At 37.3% G+C, this 18,895-nt stretch overlaps 1 protein-coding gene across 1 annotated transcript in view; it reads left to right on the top strand.

The window, feature by feature from the left end:
• ap3d1 (adaptor related protein complex 3 subunit delta 1) overlaps positions 1-18,461 on the top strand; it is a 28,235-nt gene extending 9,774 nt beyond the window's left edge. The window contains exons 10-33 of the mRNA XM_042749862.1: positions 82-131; positions 1,130-1,178; positions 2,460-2,605; positions 2,702-2,850; positions 2,985-3,219; positions 3,301-3,519; positions 5,981-6,126; positions 6,199-6,340; positions 6,420-6,491; positions 7,556-7,628; positions 7,746-7,942; positions 8,026-8,100; positions 10,484-10,645; positions 10,730-10,867; positions 11,895-11,951; positions 12,630-12,731; positions 13,807-13,966; positions 14,057-14,100; positions 15,609-15,798; positions 15,878-15,966; positions 16,071-16,156; positions 17,534-17,655; positions 17,744-17,823; positions 17,918-18,461. Coding sequence (XP_042605796.1) covers positions 82-131; positions 1,130-1,178; positions 2,460-2,605; positions 2,702-2,850; positions 2,985-3,219; positions 3,301-3,519; positions 5,981-6,126; positions 6,199-6,340; positions 6,420-6,491; positions 7,556-7,628; positions 7,746-7,942; positions 8,026-8,100; positions 10,484-10,645; positions 10,730-10,867; positions 11,895-11,951; positions 12,630-12,731; positions 13,807-13,966; positions 14,057-14,100; positions 15,609-15,798; positions 15,878-15,966; positions 16,071-16,156; positions 17,534-17,655; positions 17,744-17,823; positions 17,918-18,004 — 2,870 coding nt within the window. The 3' untranslated portion in view covers positions 18,005-18,461. The remainder of the gene's footprint in view (positions 1-81; positions 132-1,129; positions 1,179-2,459; positions 2,606-2,701; positions 2,851-2,984; positions 3,220-3,300; positions 3,520-5,980; positions 6,127-6,198; positions 6,341-6,419; positions 6,492-7,555; positions 7,629-7,745; positions 7,943-8,025; positions 8,101-10,483; positions 10,646-10,729; positions 10,868-11,894; positions 11,952-12,629; positions 12,732-13,806; positions 13,967-14,056; positions 14,101-15,608; positions 15,799-15,877; positions 15,967-16,070; positions 16,157-17,533; positions 17,656-17,743; positions 17,824-17,917) is intronic.
• Positions 18,462-18,895: the final 434 nt, after the last annotated feature.

Below are 18,895 nucleotides of genomic sequence, written 5' to 3'. Positions count from 1 at the left end.
TGCCGTGACCCGGTGTTGTACTAGAGCACACATTTCTTAAAATAGTTATTGATGTCTGTTCTCTCTCCTGTTTCACCTCAGTGTTGATCTCGCTGTCCTCTGGGATGCCCAATCACAGTGCTAGCATACAGGTGGGCCATTGTCACATCAATCACTGATTTATATTCACTATTAAAGTGGACCTTTTCCATGCCAGTTTGATTTACACTTTATATTTGCATTTATAGTCTGTTAATTCATAATGTTCACTGTGGAGCGCTTTGTTGATAAATTCCTATAGTGATACACCACATTTCTGTAAATTACATTGATACTTCAGGTCCTTGGATGAATATAGTTTTGTTTTATTTATGTGTCCCTTCATATAATTTCCTAAAGTTCAGTTAATAAAGAAATAAAGAAGCTGTTTTTGTGTAAGTTCATATAATTTCCTAAAGTGATATTAATGATATGAACTTGGTAAATATTAGATATGTTGGACCAATGCCTGTAGTTTTTAATATAGTTTATAAAATACTTAAAAGAATACATACAAATGTACACAATTTAATACATTATTAATGTAAGTTATTTAACATCGGTTATTATATGTAGTATTATGTGTCTTTTCCTATTTTTTCCTACAGTTCTGTGAAGAAGCAGATCATCTAACACACAGAAATATAATTGTTATTATTATTAATTTATTTAGGAAATATTGGACATGTTGAGCCAGTGCCTTATTTTATTACATGTATTAAATTGAAATAATAATAATAATAATTAAATGTAATAAACATTCCTTTTACTATGTTATATATTTAACTTTTAATTTTTTATCTTTACAATTCTAATATTTAATTTTAGCAATTATCATAATTAAAAGTCACTTACGATAAAACCAACTTCTAAATGAAGGAATTAGTCAATAGGTCTAACTGATATTATATAAAGGCTCTAGAGATCAGCATTAAGCCATCAGGCAACCACTTTAAAACTGAAAATTCTTGGCTCTCAGACAAGCACTTGACCCATCTTAAGTTGACTTCCTCTTTGACCATTGATGTCAGATAGTGTGGAAAGGTTTTAAACGTGGTAATAATGCCTTTTGTCTCTTCTTCTGTTTTGCATTTCTCTCTCCCGTCCGCAGCTCTGTGTACAGAAACTGCGAATCCTGATTGAAGACTCGGACCAGAACTGTGAGCCTTCTGTCAATGCCTGCAGTGTGTCATTCTCTCATTGTCTGTGTGTTTCTGAGTCCCCATTCTGGCCCTGTAGATGATAGATCTCCATCCTGGATAACTCGATGACACCTCAGTACTACAATAGGGAGTTGGCAAGAGTCAATCATGTTTTTATAGCTTGAGGAACTGGAAAAGGTTCCTCCAGAAAGCAGTAGCATTTCAAGACGTATGCATCAAGTAATCTGAATTATCTTGCAGGGGTTCGAGTTATCAGTGTCCCAGTCAAGCTGGCTGTAGACTAGCTCTGTGAATCCTGGACTGCCGTGTTTTGTTTCTCAAATTTCCCTCATGGGGCTGTTTGATATTTACTTCCAGCTGAGTGTTTTGGCATTCTGTCAATCCTGAAGCCCCATGTGTTCCTTAAATAGATCAGTGTTTTTGTACATTTTGTTTTTGCATCAACAAAGCTGGACCATGCACTGTCCTAATGGCCCAAGACCACAGAAATGTGGCTTCAATTTTCATGCATCTGTGTTTAGTCTATTTGATTTTGTGGGCATTTAAACCATCAGTTGTCTTAAATCAAATATGCGTTTAATTTTTACAAATCTGGCAGAGTAAAACAAAACAAAAAAGTCCATTTGTGTTCATGTGGGGGTGTGTGTTTGTTGTCGTTGTCTTTGTGTTTGTGTTTTCCCATTGTCTTTGTGTGTGTTTTTTCTCCATGTATATTTGTATATGCAGATTTTTCAGTAATAAGATACTAGTAATTTAGATTTGTTTCATTTCTAAAATACCATACATTTAGTAAAATGCTTTAAAATCAGCATATTTTAAAATGGAAGTTTACATTGTTTATACAGTATATCATTTGTTTTGACCTTTATAATTTTAAAACAAAATGTCTCAGTTTTTCTGGTAAAATGCTAGGCGTCTCTTGGGTGATGTATGCGTGATTTCTCCAATCATTTTGTCCATTCAGACTCAGAATTGCCTGCAAGCTCGCATTCAGATTTGCCTCCATCCAATCAACTACCAAAGGATGGAACCAAGTCCAAATTTATCTAATAATTATTTTCTTTTTCATAATCCATTTCATTCGGATGTACTTCGCAATATGGACAGAAATATCTGTTGCTACTTCTGTTGCATGCTGACTTGTATAAATAGAAGAACTGAGACAAAACGTCAATTAGCATAAGAACTGAGACAAAACGTCAATTAGCATAGATTAGCATAAAACACAGATCCTGCGCTTCATTGCAAGAGTCACTTAAGCGCTGTGATGTTTTGCAGTGAAGTACTTGGGACTTCTTGCCATGTCCAAGATCCTGAAGACGCACCCCAAGTCCGTGCAGTCACACAAGGACCTGATCCTGCAGTGTTTGGACGACAAAGATGAGTCCATCCGACTGAGAGCTCTGGATCTGCTCTATGGCATGGTGTGTACGACATTTAAACATTCCACTGAAGTCTTGAAGTTGTGAGGAGCTCAAATATGAGGTTACTAAAATGTGGTGGAAAATGCGGTTAACTAGGTTTCGAAGAAGAACCTGATGGAGATTGTGAAGAAGCTCATGCTGCATGTGGACAAAGCGGAAGGCACCACTTACAGAGATGAGCTGCTCACCAAGATCATCGACATCTGCAGCCAGAGCAACTACCAGTATATCACCAACTTTGAGTGGTAAGACTAAACAACAGCCGAGCAAGCACTTAGTGTGAACCATCTCTAAAACATAGTTATAGCAGTTACTTTAACAATTTTACATAATCATTATTGCATACAGAAGTCAGAAAACAGCCGTCTCTGTCTTCCAGGTACATCAGTATCCTGGTTGAACTGACTCGTCTGGAGGGCACAAGGCACGGCCATCTAATCGCCTCTCAGATGCTGGACGTCGCCATCCGCGTCAAAGCCATCCGAGGCTTCGCCGTGGCTCAGATGGCCACTCTGCTGGACAACGCACACCTGCTGACTGGTAACACGCAGCGTAATGGGATCTGCGAGGTTCTCTACGCCGCGGCGTGGATCTGTGGAGAGTTCTCAGAGTACGTGATGACAATCTGGAAAGGTTCAAGGTTCAACAAGTTATCGGAGTGCTTGCTTACTTTTTGGAAAGGTTATTTGTTATAGTCCATGCAGACACTAGAGGCTATGCTGAGACCCAAAGTGGCCACCCTGCCTGGTCACATCCAGGCGGTGTACGTACAAAATGCTGCCAAGCTGTTTGCGACGGTGCTGCAGAAGCACGAAGGCGAGACAGACAGCCAGGCTGCGCAGGAGACCAGCCAGCTGCTTATAGACAGACTGCCGCTGTTCGTCCAGAGTGCCAACCTGGAAGTGCAGGAGAGGGTGAGGAGAAGCTTTATTCTGACATCTCGTCCCTTACCAAAATTAACCATGGTTTTACTACAAATAAAACTAAAAAAAAAAACATGGTTACTATAGTTAAAACATGGTAACCATAAATTAACCATGGCTACACTAACCATATTTTAACCATGCTATTTGTAGTAAAACTGTGGTAATGCAAATGTTACTACACTTTTACTATAGGACAACCATGGAATATTTTCGTATGGGGTGAGCTGGCAGTTTGTTTGGTATCATAGGTACTTTCCTAGCATGAAGGCTATTCCAGACAATAGGCCACAAAATGAAATGAAATGGAAATTCAGTTCCAAAATCATTCACAATATCGAAGGAAATATCTCCCGATACTTCTGTTTCATTGTGACTTTAAATGTCCCGTTTTGGCCAAATCTAAGATGGCGTCACAAGTATCCTTCTAGTGTGTCGTGACAATCAAAAATGGCAATAATGTTAGCATTATTTCAAAACATGTTAACAATATGTTAAAACATGTCAGCAGTGTGCTGGAAATGTTAGAAATATGCAAGCAGCATGCTTGGTCATGTTAGCAGTGTATTAAAATATGGCAACAACATAACAGAAGCATGTCAGCAACATGTTACAGGGATACTCCACCCCAAAACGAAAATTTTGTCATTAATAACTTACCCCCATGTCGTTCCAAACCCGTAAAAGCTTTGTTCGTCTTCGGTACACAATTTAAGATATTTTGGATGAAAACCGGGAGGCCTGTGACTGCGTGATAGCGCGGGGCTTGTTGATCCTGCTCTAGCTGAATTTCTGACCATTACTGTGTGCTCCCATGATTTTTGAATCCGCTCCCGCAAACATTCTTATTGTATTTAATTTTCGTGCATCAGTTCACCGCTATCAATCTGTGTGGTATTTAAATCCCTCTTGAAATAAGTGCTGGCAGTTCACTTTCGATTTCACGATCACGCGCGTGCACTGTGCAAAGGGAGCACATCTATATTTGTCAATGAGCTTGCTATCTGTTGAGGAGCAAATCCTCCAACATCTTGTCAGTTATCTCTCCTTAGTTTTGACCCATGATCAGTCAAATCTGACTCCTGCAGCTTGTGTTGGATGCAGGGTTGTTGTTGTTGTTGTTTTTCCACAGAATTGGGCTGCTTTTAAACTGTTGCCATGGGTTGATTTCCCCCAGTGGGTTAAACGTTTGAAATATTGCATAAATTACATTTGGTTGAAATGCTTGCACTGAAACCTTTTGCATTCTACCTGTAATAAAACTGTGCTAAATAGTTTGGCCCACACTAGTAGGAAGCATTTAAGCTGTTTTTATGATAAATGTGCATAACAGTGACTGTAAAATATGTATTTTAGGGATGGAAATACAATTTTTATATTTGGGACATGGTAATTGCGCTACTTTGGGCTGTTTTTTTGTTGTTGTTGTTGTTTTGTTTTGTAATGGCATGGGCTTGGGATGCACAATTAAAAGGATGTAATAGTTGTAATCATTATTTTACCTTCCATGATCATTCACATTTGATCAGGTACAGTACTGACACTATGTGTCAAGTCTGCATCAAATCAAGCACTCCGTAATCACAGGTGAACTGTCTGATCAGTCAGATGTTTGTCATGAGAAGAGTTCCACAAAACAGCTATGGTTTTCAGAGAGTAATAAGAGCTGATGTTACAAATGCATCTTTTGAATATACTGTGTGAACTCATTGTCCCGTCAGCTCGGAGAGCTTTATTTTTCTTCCTCAATAAGTTTTGTCAGTTGTTTTGTTTATTGGTCTAATTCTTGTTTCTTGGGTTGCATTGGTTAGTCACTCAGTTAATTAACTTGGGCTTCGTTCCCACCCTTCTGAATTATGTTTTATTGATAAGGAGTTATCACAAAGTAGGTCTGTTTAGTTGTGCTATCTTACAATCAATATATAGTAAATGTAAGTTAAAGTGTCAGCGATGTAACCGGTTAAAAAAAAAAAAAAAAGATGAATTGATATTGTTGTGGCTTGTCATTAGTCTAAGTTTTGTTTGTCATTTTATTAATTCATGCTCTGCATTTAACCCATCCGAAGTGCACGCACACAGAGCAGTGAACACACACACACACACTGTGAACACACACCCGGAGCAGTGGGCAGCCATTTTAAGCTGCGGCGCCCAGGGAGCAGTTGGGGGTTCGATGCCTTGCTCAAGGGCACCTAAGTCATGGTATTGAAGGTGGAGAGAGAACTGTACATGCACTCCCCCCTCCCACAATTCCTGCCGGCCCGAGACTCGAACTCACAACCCTTCGATTGGGAGTCCGACTCTCTAACCATTAGGCCACGACTTGGAGTGGCGATGAGGTCTTAAAATGTATGGAAGTCTTAAAGCTCTTAAAAGGTATTAAATTGAACTCCATGATTCCTGTATATACCCTGCACAATCACACAGTGTTAACCATGATGTTCCCCTGCAGGCGTCCTGCATCCTCCAGCTGGTGAAGTACATCCAGAAGCTGCAGCAGAAGAATGTGGAGGTGGCTGAGGAAGTGACTGCTCTCTTTGCTGGAGAGCTCAATCCTGTGGCCCCTAAGGCCCAGAAGAAAGTGCCTATACCAGAAGGGTGAGTCATTTATTGATTATCTCAAGGGTATCAATAGAAATAGATGTTTTAGCTGTTGTTTTCCCCCTCTAGTCTGGATTTGGATGCCTGGATCAATGAGCCTCCGTCTGAGAGCGAGTCTGAGGACGAGAAGCCCAAAGTGGTGTTCGCTAAAGAAGAACCCAAGCATTACAGATCAAGACACACCGAGGTTGATGAGAAAGAGTTGGCCAGGGTAAGTCCACGTTGTCCTTCAGACCTTCAGAAAATGTGAAAATACAGTCGTCTTAATACACTTGTCCTATTTTACACAGAGGAGGGAAGTCAGGAAGCAGGAACAGGCCAACAACCCGTTCTACATCAAGGCCTCACCATCATCTCAGAAGGTACGCAGTCAAATGATTTCTGTGATCACTTAATCCTCAGGCCGGAACTAGTGATGACCGCTTTCGAAACACCATTTGAACCATTTACTAATCTTTTCTTTGATTAGCAGTTCTAAACTTGTATTATACATTATCTAATTCAGCAGTTGAGTCTTTGTTGCATCATACTGTTTCAAACCTTGGTTTTGCGTAGTTATTTAAGAAATTGGCAACAATTTATAGAAATTAATGAACATAAATCTACATAAACATAACTTGCGGTGTACCACAGGGATCGGTCTTAGGTCCCAAACTGTTTATAATCTATATCAATGGCATGTGCAGAATATCAGATATACTGAAATTTATTTTATTTGCTGATGACACAAATATTTTCTGTTCCAGGGACAATTTACATCAGCTTTTGAGTGTGATAACCACAGAAATTTATAAATTAAAACAGGAATAGTTAATAAGGAATAGTTCACATAAAAATGAAAATGTACTTACCCTCAGGCCATCCAAGATGTAGAGGAGTTTGTTTCTTCATCAGAACAGATTTGGAGAACTTTAGCATTACATCACTTGCTCACCAGTGGATCCTCTACAGTGAATGGGTGCCGTCAGAATGAGAGTTCAAACAGCTGATAAAAACATCACAATAATCCACACGTCTCCAGTCCATCAGTTAATGTCTTTTGAATTGAAAAGCTGCATGTTTGTAAGAAAACAATTCCATCATCAAGATGTCGTTTCTGTCAAAAATATGAGTCCGTAATCCATAACATTTCCTCCAGTGAAAAAGTCCGTCCCCTGTTGTCCTCTCACATCAAAATCCATCGAACTGTTTTGGCCTGTTATCACTTGTAAACAGTGCTTAATCTGTTCCTATTTCATATTTCTTTGGACTGGGTTTTTCTGCAATTACCATTTTTACCCGAAGCCGCCGTCAGCTTGTGGCGTTTCAAATGCTTCAGAACAGTGAATTTACAAAACAATCATTTCAAATGATTCAGAACTTTGAAAAACTAAGTTTCCCCCAAAACTACTTCTCTAAGTTCACTTGAACGTGTCTGCAATTGCAGGTGTATGATGCGCCAGGTGTAGAACACATTCCGGTGGTGCAGATCGACCTTAGTGTGCCTCTCAAAGTCCCAGGTGAGCAAATCTACAATCCCTAAAATGTAATCCACATTGAATAAAAACCGCTTCATCTTCATATAGAATTTAAAAAACGTATTATTCTTAGAACTTACTGTCTTTTGCATGGTGCAGTTTTGTTTAATTGTGATTTGTACTTGTGGCTGGAGGAGGAGCGCCAGCAGAAGGAGAAGGCTGAGAGAAAGAAGAAGGAGAAAAAGAAAAAGCGGGAGAAGCGAGGGAAAGGGAGGAAGGCGGATTCGGGTCCCGAGAGCGAGGAAGACATAAGGCCCGCTCACCAGGTGGACATAGTCACAGAGGAGATGCCAGAGGTGGGAAGCTGTTATTTCAGAAGTGCTTAAAACTGTTGTCCACAAAACTATACACAATAATGTTGGTGTGTCTTGGTTCCCAGAATGCCTTACCAAGTGACGATGACGATAAGGATCCCAATGACCCTCATAAAGCTCTGGACATCGATCTGGACAAGTATGTACCACATTGTCGCCACCTACAGTTCGTACATGTGCAAAACTGAAATTTATGTTTCGGTCTTTTTATTCTAATAAGTTTAAACCAGTTGTAGTTAAGTTCTGCAGCAATAATCCACAGTGTTTTTCCAATTAGCCAATTACTGAATCTGGTATTTAGTTTTGGTATTTAAATATTTGAAAATGTACCTCTTTATGCTGATAAAAAATGTAACTCTTTATGCAGTAAAAAAGTTGTGTCGTGGTATTTCAGCTGAACCATTTCTATGTATTGTGGTGTGTGCTTGAAATTGACGTTGATACGGTCAAATTAGAGAAGCGAAAATAAAACGGCACAGTTTCGATGCACGATTTTTGGCTTTACAAAGCAAATTCGTCCAAAACTGAACTTCCCTTTTTTTTCTCAGTTTTTGAAACTTCAGTGCATCACTAGCTGTATGTGTTAAACTCTCATTTCTTGATATCCGATTCCGTGAAATCTCCACGTTCTTGTTTTTTTTGTCAGAGAGACCCTCTCTGTTGATCTGAGGACATCAATTACCACTTTATTTTCAGCATCACCACTGTTTTCCCTCCAGATATTGTTTTCAATTTCATGCTTCTTGCCACTGTCATTCGTTAAACCACCTTTAGCTGGTTTATGAGTCTAGAATTTCTGTTCATACAGATGCAGAATAAATCTAGTTATCTTTTGCATCTGTTGGGTTTTCCGTGTTCTGTTATCGAGGAGCTTTCTCCAGTTCTCCTCTATCTTCTCCACTCTCTTACATGCACTGCTTTCTGCTTTGTGTCTCTCCATCTCTCTCTCTCTCCCTCACGCACGCACGCATCTGCCCTCCTGACAGTCTGCTGTCTGGTTTTAGCTCAAGGTAAGTACTTCCTGTGGTCATGTGACCCAGTGGAATCAACTGCTAAATTACCACTCCTTTTTTTTCTGGCAATTGTAGTATGTCACTGTTGGACTGAATAATATTTGTCAAGAACACATTGTGCATGACTGATCAGCTCACCTGCTGGTTGGGTTTTGGCTGTGGTCATATTGCTACAACTTGAACACTTTGGTTATAAAGTTTGGGGTTGGTAAGTCTTTATTTACCAAGGCTGCATTTATTTGATTAAAAATACAGTAAAAACTGTGAAATATTATTACAATTCAAAATGACAGCTGAATTTTCAGCATCATTCCTCCAGTCTTCAGTGTCACATGATCCTTCAGAAATCATTCTTATCTGCTGATTTGCTGCTTAAGAAACATTTCGTATTATTAACAATCTTGAAAACGACTTTATATTTTTTTATAGAAGTCATGTTTTTACCCCCAAAAGAACTGCAATTGTTTGAAATCAAATTCTTTTGTAACATTAAATGTCTTTATTGTATAATTAAATTATATTACAAAATTTGCTTTTAAAAAATCTTACTGACCCCAATCTTTTTAATGTTAGTGTATATACGTCAGCTTTTTTTTTTTTGAATGTATTTGATATTTTTCTGTTGTAAATTTTTTTAATGGTTTTTTATATACTCAGCTGTTTTGTGCTTGTTGTTTTTTTTTTTTATTTTATTTTTTTGAAGGCCTCTTCACACCAAATCTCAATTTCTGACACAAAACAAATGCACCACAAGATTTCAAGTAAAGCAAAGCAAACTCCTTCACACCTAGTTGAGACGGTTACACTTCAGTTGTTTGTTTTTTGTTTTGTTTGGATGCTAGATCAGTTTTGTCTTCATTTTGTTTTTGTGTTTTGCTTTGCTTTGCCTTTTGCTTTGTTTTCTGTTTTGTTTGGTTTGGATTTTATACTTTTGTTTGTGTTTATATTTTCGTTTGTTCGACCAGTTCATATTAGTTACACAAGTTCGAGATGAATTGAGTGCTTTGAGTGATTAAAAATAACAATTTCCTTTTGTTTGTTAAATAAACTACACTGGTTGCACTTAATGAATGTTGTTGTATACAACCACAGAGTGCAAAGCATTATAAAGACATCATGTCCATTTATTCAATTGTTACTTTTTTAAGCCCCATTCAATTCAAATTACAAATTCACACATTTAGCTTCATATCTGTGGAGAAATGTAGATGTTCAACGAATTAAAATCATTCTGATTCTGTCGTTTTTTTTTTTTTTTTTTTAGTTTTGTTTTAAATTCAGTCAGTTCTCAACACTGATCGGTAGTTGTAAGACCAAAGGTGTGAATAGTTTTGGTGCAGCAAAATATATTTGTTGATGAAATGTTAAACTTCAGACTTGTTGCGAACAGGCCTTTAGACTTCTGACCCGTATATTGAATAAGCTGAAGCCTTTCCTAGCTTCCATGTGACTGGTTATCTCTGCTAACCTTTCTTTTTTTTTTGTATCTGTTTTTTTTGTTTTTTATTGTTTGCTTGCAGACAGCGAGAAGCTTCCGGTGAGGACCCACCGTCCAGAGGTGCTGAAGAGCCCTGCCGAGGACAGAGACAGCAAGAGCGTCCCGCAGGAGACCAAGAAGAAGAGGGGTAGGGGGGGTAAGGAGAAGAAGGAGGGGAAGGAGGGGGAGAGGAAGGTGAGATGGCAGTTGTGAGCGAATATTGTTGTTTAATGTAACCTGCTTCGTTAATATTCAAATGGTGGTTTGGGTGTTTTGCAGAGGAGCAAAGAGGAAAAGAAGAAAAAGAAGAAACACAAAGAAGTGGAGGAGGAGCTTCTGGAGTCCCAGCCAGAAGAGGCTGTCCAATCAGAGGAGACCAAAGAGGCGGCAGCCCCGCCCACATCCACATCTGCTGAGGTATGATTGGTTTTGGACCGATATTGAAGTATTATCTTTAAAAAAGCTTGTCTTATAGCCTCTCCATCACTTAAACATGCCGTTTGCTTTATTTATGCTTTGAATATTCCATTACATTGTTGAAACAGATTGTCATTTGTGGCAGCCCAAATTTGATCATTGTATACAAAGATTAAATCAACAGTTAAAAGCATGTAAAGGTCTGTTTTAATGGCCAAATGCCTGCAGCCTCTTCTGCCTGATTTAGAGGTGTTAATGATTAATGGATTATTGGTTGTTGTTAATTTAATCCGTTAAATCTTAAACCTTATTATTATTAGGTTATGCTCTGTACTAATGCGTGCTATTATTTGACAGTAGTCCAAAGTGGGAAATATTTTTAAATTTTTATTTTTATAGTTTTTGTTTTGTTAGAAAAAAATTTGGTAGACCTAAATTGATATGGTACCTTTTCTGTATATTTGTGTATATTCAAACATTCAAATCTCAAAATTAGGGTCAGGAATCTTGTAGTGGCTTGGGGACTTTTACTTTGACACACTGCATTCAGTAAGCTGCTATGGACTCATATGTCTACATATATATAAATAATTATTAGGGTTTTGCGCACTTATTTAAATTGTTGTAAGAAAAAAAAAAGAATATCAATAGCTTTCTTCCATGTACGTCTTGCAATTTTAACCTTAACGATGAAGTGATTAATTTGAATGATATTCGATGATGAAAATTCCCGCTTTCTTAAAATCTATACCACCAGGGGGCGCAGCTTTAACCTAAATATTAATATTTGCTTAAACTAAAATGAATTATGTCCACATTTACATCGTGCACATACATAAATTAATTTGACTGAAATATAAGATAAAAATAATGCGTTATGTTAAATGATCGGCTTTTGAAGTGGCAGTATGTTGATGGAGTATGTGCTGGTTTTGTTTCTCTGAGGTGGTCCGAGCGTTTGTTTGGGGTTCTGTTTGAGTCAAACAGGACTGGACTCATTTTCCCCACCCTGCCTTTTCTGTTCTAGGCCTCGGATCTGGATTTCTGGCTCTCTAGCGCTCCTGTCCCCCCCGCCGCCGCCCAGGTCCGGTCCCTCACGCTCTCTCCCTCTCCTCCCCCGTCTCTGTTGTGGGTTTGTTGTTTTGTTTTTGTTCTGTTTTTTCCTTCTTCCGGGCTTTACGTGCCAATCTCTTTGTCTCACCTCACTTTTTTCGCTGTTTTTCACAGGTCTCGCACATTTGTGTGTGTTAGCATTTGCTTGTTTTAGTTCAGGGTGCATGTGTGCACGTGCGGAGGTGTAAATGTGTCTTAATTACTGATGTGGGATGCTTCTCTTGTTTGATCGTTGTTGTTTTTATCATCATAAACAGCCATGACTCTTGACAGTTCTTGCGGTTCCGGTCAAACAGCTCAGTATTTGCCTCATGATCCGAATGTAGGTCACCTGAGATAGAAAGGACTTGATGTATTTTGAATTTTTTTTTTTTTTTTTTTTTTTTAATCTGCCCAAATATCATAGTTCAGTTCCTCACATGCTTCAAAAGCGAAAAAGCCAAAATGTCACTTTCTCACTGCAGGTTCAGCACTTCTTCACCATTTTCTCCCAATGTGACAATTCAACAACATCAAATAAGCTTTTCTTCTTCTTGATCGTGATATTGTTCAATTCTGCATGCTTCATAGTGTAGCTGATCATTCTTCGGTCTCTGGACGGTTCTGAAAACAGGAAGAAGTGTGTGTTTTAATGTGTGTTTGTTTGCAGGAGGTGACGGCGCCCTCGTCTGCTGCTGCTGTGGACACGAGCTCTGCGGCCGCCCCAGAATCTGAACCTGATGAGCCGAAAGACACCGAGCCAGAGGACACGGTGGGGCTTACACAACTGCGTTTTTAGTTTAGTGTTTGTTGTTGTTTTTTAAACTGGTTTTCTGTTTGTTCCACTGGCAGTGCTGTGTTCATCATCAGACATTTTAAAAATAAACACACAATGATCATTAAATAACAATATTTTTATTAAAAAACAGTGCTTTTAAAGTAAACACAAAAATTGATTTAAATTAAACATTAAACATTGATCAACAATAAATATTTGTATTTTAAGGAAATTTAACACATTATTTTAATTAAACATTAAACAATTGTACTGTTTAATTACATTAAACTTTGAATAAATAACAATAAATTGTACTACTTAAAAAAAAAAAAAAAAAAAAAACGTTTTATTTACATAAAAATATTTACATTTTTAAAAACTATACATAGTTTAATAATAGACATACTTTTGAATTAAACATTAATCTACTGTAAATGCCGTTTAAAAAACATTTCAATTAAAAATTAAATTTTAAAAAAAGTTTAATTTTTTAAACATAACATTAGATCTTAAACAAAAAAACTGAAATTATTTACATGAAATAAATAACAATGTTATAATAAAAAAAATTCTGTGTGTATATATTCATAAACATTATATACATTTATACATTAACAATAAATAAATGCATCTTAAACATTAAAATGTGTTTTCAATATACTTTCAAAGTATATAAATACCAAACATCTTTAAACAAAACAAATAATATTTATATTTAACTAAATAAAAACCTGTTTAGATGTATATGTGTGTATGCGCATTAGAAATGAAGTACAATAATATATACCTTTATTTTTAATTTAACATTAAAATAACAAAATGCATTGCAATAAACATATTGTCAGTGAGTTCTATATTGTACTGTGATTGCTGATTCAATTTAGTTATTTGCAGTGCTTTATGAGATGAGCAGGTCACATGACATGTTCCTGATTTTATGCATGTTTAGGCGCAAGGTGTTTTGATTAGTCTGGGAACTGGTTTTTGCTGAAAAATCAGCAGAAGAATACAAAAAAATGTGCTCAATTGAAAGCAGATTAAACCTACGGTCCATTGGTTTCCTGTTCAGAAATCCTCTAAACACAAGAAGAAAAAGCAGAAGAAAGAAAAGGAGGAGAAGGAGAAGAAAAAGAAGAAGCGACACCACCATCATCACCATCACGGTGACGCCGGAGGAGAGGATTCAGTGCAGAACGGCACCGTGGAGGAAGAGGAGCCTCTGCCGGTCAGTATCTGTGGAGTCAGCCAATCACAGAAGAGAACAGGAAGTAAGAGCTGTTTGTCATTTTCTTATCAGGCATTCACAGATATTTGGTAAGTGTATATCTACTCTCTGCTGGCTGAGAACTCCTACATCAAGATGGTGAGTGTGACGTGTTTGTCCTCTGCACCAGCGTGGTCCTCTCACACGGCTGAAGCCACTCATTGCTTTAAGTGATCCTGCTCTGTAGTTTATGAATGATGTATTGTCCATGTGTCTCTGTATGTATGTTTGAAGATGAAAGAAGATGCTGAGCAGGTAACCATGACAACAGAACTACTGTTCTTGCTACTAATTTGCTGTGATTCAAACTTTAGTCACAGTAGACACCAAATATTAACAAAAATACGGTCATGGTGCACCGTTGTGTTTATATGCCTTTTTAAATATAGTATTTTGTGTTTCTTCTGTTTTGTTGTTTCTAAATAAAAATGCATTATAAATAAAATTAATAAAAGTATACAATGTATAACAAATTATCTGTATTTTATAATATATATAAATTACGTATAATATATAACTATAATGTTTATATGTGTAATAGACACCTAATACATTTAGAAAATATGTAATTAATAAATAAAAAAATTATTAAATGTTTTAATGTATACAAATACTACAGTAGATATTCTAATGAACGTATATACAATTATATATGTGTGTGTAATAAATATCAATATAAAAAAATGCAATTTATAAAATTATATATGGATTTTAATAATGGAGTATAATTTTTTTATGTTGTTGTTTAAATATATAAATACAATTCATAAAAAAATAAATATACAATTTATAAAAATGTTTAATGTATAAAAACTATACAATAGCTAGTAAATATATAAAACTATATAAAGACAAATGTGTAATAATTATCAATATTAATATTAAATTTATTTGTGTGTGTGTATGTATATATGTGTATATATATATGTATGTATGCATGTGTATGTATATATATATATATGTATATATGTGTGTGTGTGTGTGTATGTATGTGTGTGTGTGTGTGTATATATATATGTATGTGTGTATATATATATATATAAAATACAATGTATATTTAAAATGAACATACCTTACATAATAAAAATGTATCTATTATAACAATTATAACATGGTTTATAAAATTATTTTATAATTTATAAGTTTTGAGATTATACACATTATGTGTATATACACACACACACACACACACACACACACACACACACACACACACACAATTTATTATATATAAAGTTTACTTGAGTAAAAAAAACGTGCACACACAACTTTTAACACCATAAACATAATTAAATGTGGTGTCTGCTGTGACTAAAGTCTTTTGAGTGCTACAAGACTGTCCAATCATCTTTGAGCTCTGACTCTAAACATTAGTTATTAAATACACCTGTTTGGTGTCATTAAAGCTGATGTGATCTTTTCCTCATTTTGGATGATGGTAATATCAAGGCATTAACTCCCTTTGACCTGGGCTAGTTTTGGGCTAGTAATATTCCCATTTCTTCTGGCCTGCTTTAACCCAAGTGTGGCGTGTGTCGTGTGATCTGCGTGTTTTGGCCTCCTAATAGTTTCCTACTCTATTAATAAACATCTTCTTTTTTCTGTAGGTGTACGACATCCAGGGCAACCATCAGGATGAGAGCAAAGTTGTAGTGTCAGTCATCTTCGAGAACAAGAGCGACAGCTTCCTGAAGTCAATGGAGTTCAATGTGCTGGATTCCCTCAACTCCAAACTGCAGCGGCCGGAGGGAGCCGGCCCTCACGACAGCCTCACCGTTCCCTTCCAACTGCCACCAGGTCAGGATAGCCACGCTCCTGAAAGTGTCATTAACTGGATTTAGGCAGATTTTACTCATGTCTTCACATCTTTTTCCAGGGGTTTCGAATGAGGCCCGCTTCGTGTTCTCAGTGCAGAGTATCGTCATGCCTCAGAAACTAAAGGGAACCCTCACCTTTATAGTTAAGGTGAGAAACTCCCGTACACGCTCATGAAAGCACATGCTTCTCTGTATGCTTCCAGTGTGAGTGTTAGTTTGGTTGCCGTGTGTATTGATTGTTTTCTGATGCAGTCGGATGAATCCTCCACTCATGAGAAACTGGACTTCAAACTGCACTTTACATGCACGTCATACCTGATCACCACTCCCTGCTACAGGTGAGCAACACATTACCACATTACCAAACCTCTCTTACGTCGAGCGCTGTGTATATTTCTATGGAGTGTTCTTATGTATTAAAATATTAAAAGTAGTGATTTTGGTACCAGTCGATACAGAATTTTAAAAACGTCCATTTAGGGGTCCGGATATATAATATTATCTGTGATAATATCGTAATTGTTGTTTTAACGATGTGCGATTTGATATTTATCAAGTATTTTGCAAGAACCATTCAAAACACACCTACAGGGTGCACGCATACATTACGTGAAGCGCATTTAGAGTGTGTTCTGTCACTGCGTGATTCAGTCTATTAAAACACATTTAGAATGATCACAAATTCAAGACGTGGGGGCAGAAAGTGTGTGTGTGTGTATGTATGTGTGTATATATATATTAGGGCTGGGCAAGTTAACGCATTAATTAATTAACACCGGCAATTATTTTATCGCGCGTTAATGCAGTTTTTTATTGTTATGAAAGTTGATCAATTTCAAACTAAGAGTGCTGGTTTTTCTCCTAAAATGACCATAATTATAAATGTGATTATTGATTTTTTTACAGCAGTTCAATAAACAAGAAGTTAATTAAGAGACTTGCCTTTTAGGCACCATATTTCCTGGTTTTGCGCTATTTCGCCAACAAAAATAATTCCAAAAACAGCCACAATGCTGTTTTGTGTTTCTGAGTAACGTGACGGTTTTGTTCCTGATTGAGTCAATCGTTTAAATGATTCGGTTCAGTCGTAATGACTCACGTATTAACAGTGACTTGCTGCCACCTACTGGCTGTTTTAATATCACATTTAAAGTATTTTTTTATTAGTTAAATCATTTCAAATATATTCAATGTTTTAATTTTTAATATATCATAACATTATTTATGCATTTGTAACTGCAGGTTAAATGCATTTATGTCCTGGATAAAACTGCGTAAACGCATCTAAATACCACTTCAGGCGCAGCTTCTGTGTTTCCTCGGCATTGCAAAGATGAATTTTGTTGAGACTGATTTCATTTGCTTGGTAACAGCCCAAAGGTCTTATTATAATTTCCCCTCTCTCAAATTTTCCCCAAATAAAATAGAGCATTTACTGAATCAGTAAATATTATTATTTTTATAGTAATTTTGATACATATTCTCAAACTTTGGGCAAACCTGGAGCTTTTCTAAAAAAAAAAAAAAAAAATTATTGTATGCGTTTCTGATTTATTTTTCTCCACCCCATATTTTCCAAAAGAAAAGTGTTATCAACTATTAAATTTTTTATTTTATGTTTTTTGGGATGAAAAAATTTTAGGGCTGCTGTTAATTGTTTACAACTAAGTCAAAGATATTTGATGAAGCTGAACGCTCATACCTTGTGTTGTCAGTGACGCATACGCAAAGTTGCTGGAGTCGGGCGACCTGAAGGGCAGCTCTCTACGGCTGGAGGGGATCAGCATGCCCTTCCACCACCTGCTGGCCAGGATCTGCTTCCACCATCACTTCTCCGGTGCGCCGACTTCACAAAGACGCCTGTGATGCCTTTCAAAATATGGACACCCTTAAATCTGTTCTTCTCTTGTTTCCTGTGTTTGCAGTTGTGGAGAGGATTGACTCCTGCGCCTCCATGTACAGCAGGTCGATCCAGGGTCACCACGTCTGTTTGCTGGTCAAAACCGTGAGTATCTGGAATATGAACTGAATTGTAATGATTCAGATTCCGAAGATGATTCGTTAAAACCCTACGTTTCTCTTTCGTTTATTTTTATTAGAGTGTGTTCATAGAGTCTAAGTGGGAGGAGAGTTCGCTGCTGGGGAATGTGCTGGATGAGATCAAGCAGACCTTCTCGAAATGCTGATTGTGTCTGAGAGACCCCTCGCCCTCACTGCCCTGAAACCCCCTGAACCCCCATCCCAGCGCAGCCTGTCCGGCTGAACCACACGCTCAGAATCATATATCGCACTCTGAGACTCGTGTCCCTCCTCTTCCTTTGTATTTATTGGATCAGTCGTTCTACTGTTCTACTTTTAAGACCACAAATTTCAAGCCCGCTCTGGCCTTTGTTTCCCCTCCTCGTCCTCCGACGTGTATTTTGTTTCTTCCTCAGCTTCTTCATCTCTCTGACGGTCTTTCCATTGTCTTAACGGTCCATGACTTTCATCTTGAGAACTGGATTTTTTTCGTTGTCGATGCTTGAGTTTTGTGCATTTTTTTTTTTTTTATATTTTGCTTTGTGTTGTTTGTTGCGTTATTTTTCTGTCCTGAACTCCATCATCGCCTTTCTCTGCATTAAACATCAGCGTGTCTGTTCCTTACCAGTTTCGTATGTCTTGCTCTTTTCGGAGGCTAGCCCTTGCAGGACTGGTTTCGGACCAGAAACAACTCAACCCATCCTCAAACTCTAACTGCCTCTGAGCACTAGTTTCACTCATAAGTGCAGTTGCACATTTAGTCGCACGCATATAGGACATATAGGTAACACAGGGTTGCATTCTAGACCATGTTTATACTTGCGATTTCGCGTGATTTTAGCGACATCATGAGATAGCCCTACTATTTGTCCTAATGTTCGGAGATATACTACAGTTGCATATAGTTAACTAAACTGCACACTAACAAACCTTGCTCAGGATAATGACAGTGAAACTGGCAAAATGAACAAAATCGGATTATTTTACATCTCGCAAATCCGATATAGTAATTCTTGTACTTTTATTTTCCAGTTAATGGGTTGCAAAGAGGTGTTTCC

The sequence above is a fragment of the Cyprinus carpio genome, chromosome B22, assembly GCF_018340385.1.
Source record: "Cyprinus carpio isolate SPL01 chromosome B22, ASM1834038v1, whole genome shotgun sequence".
Classification (NCBI taxonomy): Eukaryota; Metazoa; Chordata; class Actinopteri; order Cypriniformes; family Cyprinidae; genus Cyprinus; species Cyprinus carpio.
This window is presented reverse-complemented; position numbering and strand designations above follow the sequence as displayed.